At 35.1% G+C, this 5,599-nt stretch overlaps 1 protein-coding gene across 1 annotated transcript; it reads left to right on the top strand.

The window, feature by feature from the left end:
• The first annotated feature begins 1,377 nt into the window (after window positions 1-1,377).
• Window positions 1,378-4,885, top strand: LOC116124631. The gene is made up of 3 exons (XM_031410353.1): window positions 1,378-1,459; window positions 3,399-4,829; window positions 4,877-4,885. The coding sequence occupies exons 2-3, from the start codon at window positions 3,411-3,413 to the stop codon at window positions 4,883-4,885; spliced, it is 1,428 nt and encodes a 475-aa protein (XP_031266213.1). The 5' UTR covers window positions 1,378-1,459; window positions 3,399-3,410.
• The last annotated feature ends 714 nt before the right edge of the window (window positions 4,886-5,599 follow it).

Here is a 5,599-nt window from a genome sequence, read left to right as displayed (position 1 = left end):
ACTTAGCCTCATTATTTGTGCTTTGAATCCGAACCTAAGGGCTCCATAAATGCGAGTTCCCTCAAGAGTTAATAAGCAAAAGACTAGCTCCAACTTTTTTTCTATTAGAAGACCCATCAGCGTAGAGACTCCATGTTGACAAGTTCCGAACAGTTTCTTGGATGACTTCACTGGCTGGCTATTCGGGTTCTCGATCTGGCTGATAAGATAACTCTAATATAAGTCAGGTACAACTTGCCCTTTAATTGCTGCTTTTGATCTATAATGTAGATCGAACTAACTTAATTCAATGGCCTGTTTAAGCAATTTACCCAAGGCCTCTAGTTTCCGAAGGACTTGTCTGAGTAGATAATTGGTTAATACATAGATGGTGTGGGCATGGAAGAAAGGTCTTAGCTTCTAAGAAGCGATAAACAAGACAAAAGCTAATCGTTATATTTATAGATACCTTGACTCAGCATCTAATAACCATTTGCTCGTGTAATATACTGGCTATTAAATTCTGCCTTCTTCCCAAATAAGAGTTGTACTGACTGCATACTGAGAGAAGAACAGGTAAAGAAACAATATTTCCTTGGGAAGTGACTTGGATAGAAGAGGTGGTTTTCCAAGATGCTCTTTTATGCTTTGGAAGGCTTGCTCACACTCTGGAGTCCATTAAAATTTCTTGTTGGCCTTGAGCGTATTGAAGAATGGCAAACAATGATCTATTACTCTTGATATGAAGTGACTGAAAGCTGTTATCCTCCCATTCAAGCTCTGAACTTGCTTACGATTTGCTGGAATTTTCATATCTAAAAGAGCTTGGATCTTCTCGGGGTTAACTTCAATTCCCCGATGGTTAATCATATACCCTAAGAATTTTCCTGAGGATACTCCAAATGAACACTTAAGAGGATTAAGTTTCATTTTATATCTCCGGAGTATATCGAAATTTCTACGAGGTGAACTATGTAATCTGAAGTGACATGTGACTTAACCAGCATGTCATCGACATAAACCTCCATTGTTTTCTCGATTTGCTTGGAAAACATATAGTTAACCAGACACTGGTAGGTTTGCCCCGAGATTTTTCAGACTGAAGACATGACTTTGTAGCCTAGTTAGTAAAAACGCGTATTATACGCGAATTGTACGGATAGCCGTATAATTCGCGTATAAAACGCCCGTATACGTATTTTCCAAAATTTGTCGAATTATACGCGTATTTTAAGGCCTCCCGAATTATTCGCGAATTATTGAAAAAAAAAAAACAAGAAGGTCACCCCCAAAACGACGTCGTTTTGTGGGTTTTTTACTAAAAATTAAAGCAGATCTCAGTCTTCAAGTCTTCACTTCTTCTTCGGTCTTCCTTACTTCAGCTCTTCTTCAGCTCTTCTTCCTCAAATCTTCACGTTTTCAGCTTTTCTTCATCTCTTGTTCTCTTTCCAAGCTTCAACTTCAAGTTCGGGACTTCAAGGTACACACTTAACACTTGTTCTCTTCTCTTTGGTGGATTGATGGATTTGTTATGGTAATGGATTGCTGGATTTGTTTGAAACGTGGTTCTTCTTGTTGAGGAGTATTGGTGTTTGATATTTCTGTTATTTTCTGACCGAACTTTTTCTATTTGGATTGTTTCGTTTACTGGGTAGTTAACCTTTTTTTGGGTATTGTATTTCTGGTATGATATGTTTTGCTGTTTGATGATTTGCTTATAATCCTGCATATTTTTTTGGGTATTGTATTTCTTGTATGATGTTGAATTCATAAATACAAGTCTTTGGGATTTTGTCTTCTCTGTTTTGCTCTGTTTGTAAGTAACCATCAGTTGTGAGAGGTTTTGTTTATGCGTATTGGTTTTTGTTATGTATTCTGCACTATTTGAGTGATTCCTTTGTTGGGGATCTTCCAAAGATTATTGGGTATAAGTTACTGAACCATGGAGAACAAGTGCGCAATCAAGAAAGATGTTACTGAACCAAGTTATAAAATTTAGAGAAAAATATTTCATTCTATATAGCAGAGTACCTTGGAAAATTTGGGAAGTTATATTGTTAAAAAAGAAGTGACTGATAATTAATGCTATACTGGAAATTGTATCCCATCAGAAAAAGTAGTCCAAACAGTTCATTTGATTTTGGCTGTATAAAGAAAGAGTTCTGAAAGATTTTCAAGACATATATATCTAATCTGATCCTTGAAAATGCTTTAGTTCCTTGAGAAAAAAGATTATTAGATTGCAGAAAAGCAGTGTTTGAGTAATGCTGTTGCAGACCATATGGTAAATGAGATCTTAAACGCAGTGCATTTGATCTAATGTTGTAGCAAAAATAATGATAAGTTGCATCTGTATACAAGACTGTAAACTCTTCTGATTCATCTTCACTTGCTGTTTCTGATTAAGCATAGAATTGGATTATTTCTTCAAGAAAATCTTGATAGCCACATTATTCATGTTTGCATTTTCGCAGCCTTGTTTTGAGAGAATAGAAGAATCAAAATTTTAGTTTTTATTTTTTAGTAATAATAATATATAGGAATATTGAAGTGTGTTGGGTTTCAAACTTTCATGTAGTGCATAATTGGATATATGGCTGGAAAAGCAAGAATATATCAGTACCAAACATCAAGTGGGGTCTGCCTCATAATTATTCAAAGTAGAGAAATTAAGATGATTAGATGGAAAAGCAAGAATATATCAGTACCCTCTGTATTATTCATGTGTATGTAGACATTGTCGATTACATAAACCCTTGCCCCTCTCATTTTTTCTTTGATTGCCTCATCTGCCTTATTTGTAAAAATCCATTAAAAATCAAGAAGACTTGGGAAATCAATTAAGCAACTTTATTTATGTGAAAGGGGACTATTTTGTTTTGTTCATGCATGTGAGAGGAAAAAATCACTTAGCACTTTGTGATTTTCTTTCACTCATAACAGCATCCTTATCTTTCCCATAAATTTCTATCACTTGATAGATGAATGGCTAGCTGGTGAATATTGTATTAGGAGAAATAATTGCAACCAATCACAAGTTGTATGATCAGATAATGCTCATTAATTTGTAGTGTGGGGATAGAGCTAAGGTCACTAGAAGTTGAAATTTTTATGCGCCTTTAGATGAGAAAGATATTGCAGATATAGCTGTATTTTTTTACTTATTTTTTGTCTCTTATGCGCATGAACCAAATCATACTTTTGTGGAAAATGTAATAGTCTTTTATTGCGAATTATTCTGAATAATGATATATTGAAAGTTGATTCTAATTTCTAAATTAAAGATGATTATTCTAAATACAATGCATAGGAAATAAAAAGATTACATGCTATAATGCGTAGGAAAGAAAAAAGATTATATGCTAACTTTTTTTCTTTTGTATTTGATGATGTTCTCTTTTATGTTCTTGTAAATACAGACTCAAATCAATATGGTACGAAAAAAAGATAAAATTTGGGAGCATGTTGAGGAGCTCCAAGGGAATAAATGGAAATGTAAATTTTGTCAAAAAGTATTTAGTGGTGGGGCTTACAGAATTAAAGCACACTTGTCGGGAATTACTGGCCATGATGTTGAGATTTGTAGTAAAGTCAATCATGAGACACAAGCATGTGCATTCTTAGCTATGTCTGGAAGTGGAAGTAACAAAAAATTAAAAAGTTCAGCCGGTTCTTCTACTGCTTTAAACTCTAATGATCATGAGGAGGAAACAGATTCACCATTTTCACTACTTTCTAAGGGTAGCCAAAGACGTCAAAGTCAAGCATCTTTACTAGAAATGAATAAGAAAAAAGACAAGGAGTTTGTTGATAAAATGCTTGCTAAGTGTTTTGTGGTGAACAATATTGCTTTTAATGTTGTTCAAACTGGTGCTTTTGGAGAATTTGTCAAGGCAGTGGCTGAATATGGTGCAGGATACAAGCTTCCATCTTATTCAACTCTTCGAACTAAGTTAATTCCAGAATCTAGAAAAGGTGTTGATGAGTATGTTGCTATGGTGAAGCATTCTTGGGATACATCTGGATCTGGTTGCACTATAATGTCTGATATATGGACTGATATAAGGCATCGATCTTTTATTAATCTTGTGGCATATTCACCTGGTGGTGCAGTGTTTATAAAATCATTGGATGTTTCTCGAGAAAGAAAAACTGGGATTTATCTGAAAGAAATTGTTGTTTCTGTTATTGAATCAATTGGACAAGAACATGTTGTGCAATTCATAACTGATAATGGTAGCAATTTCACATCTGCTGGTGACATGCTCATTGGATTGTATCCTCGAATGTATAAGACGAGGTGTGCTGCTCATGGAATTCAGCTTCTTTTGAAAGACATATATGAAGAAGTTAATTGGGTAAAAGTTGCCACAGATGAAGCAAGAATAATAGTTATGTTCATGACACGGTACACAGTTCTTCATGCAGCAATGAAAGAGTTCACCAAAGATAGACAATTGAGACAACCTTGTGCCACAAGATTTGCTTCAAATTTTTTAATGCTTCAATCTGTGTTGGATTTGGAGAATGAACTTCGACTCTTTGTTGCTTCATCTGAATGGAGGGGTTTTGATTATTGTAAGACCGAATCAGGTAAAAGGGTCACTGAAATTGTTCAGAGTGATTTTTGGGCTAGAGGAAGGGAGGTTATAAAAACCATTGAGCCATTGGTTCGAGTTCTTCGTTTGGTTGATGGTGATGGATCTACTGCTGGTTACTTATATGAAGCAATGACGAGGGCAAAAGTTGCAATCAAAGAAAGATGTAATAGTGAGGCAAGCAAGTATGAGAGAATTTGGGAATTGTTTGAGAATCGTCGGGTCAACAACATCATTCATCCTATACATGCTGTAGCTGCCTTTCTCAATCCAGCTTACTTTTGCTCACAAAATTTTAGAGAGGATAGGGAGATGAAAGATGGCATCAATTTCATTCATGAAAACTTGCTTCTAATAGAAGAAAAGCATCCATTTATGAGAAAGGTTCAGTTGTATCGTAGTAAGCTAGCTACCTTATTTACTGCAACGGCAAAAACGATGTTACAAACAAGTCATCCTCGTAAGTGTTTTAAAAAATTTCAATATCTTTTATGTACATTGCTTTTCTCTTTATATTCAAGAAAGTTTTTTATGTCATTTGCAGGAATATGGTGGGATTACAATGGGGATGATCTTCCTGTGCTCAAGAAGTATGCCATTCGAATTCTGAGTCAACCTTGTAGCGCTTCATCATGTGAGAGAAATTGGAGTGCCTTTGAAGCTGCTCAAACAAAAAAATGGAATACGTTGTCACATGAAATGCTAGACACACTTGTGTATGTGAGGATGAACACGGTGATGATGGATAAATTCTCTTCTACAATGAGTCGTGACTTGGAACCTATAGATCTTGAGAAATTGGGAGAGCTTCCAGACTATGAATATGAATCATATGGACGAAGATGCTAATTCCACACCAACAGTTGAGGGTTACGTGGATGACTTAATGGATAATGATGACACTGCTTGGTTGGACGATGCTCTTTTTTGAGTTATTATTGACTTATTGTTGTTTATGTACTTTGTGAGTTTTTGTTACAAACTATAATTTGAATATTTGTTGTATTATTTATGTATTTTAT

This window comes from Pistacia vera, unplaced genomic scaffold (genome assembly GCF_008641045.1).
Source record: "Pistacia vera cultivar Batoury unplaced genomic scaffold, PisVer_v2 Contig154, whole genome shotgun sequence".
Lineage (NCBI taxonomy): Eukaryota > Viridiplantae > Streptophyta > Magnoliopsida > Sapindales > Anacardiaceae > Pistacia > Pistacia vera.
This window is presented reverse-complemented; position numbering and strand designations above follow the sequence as displayed.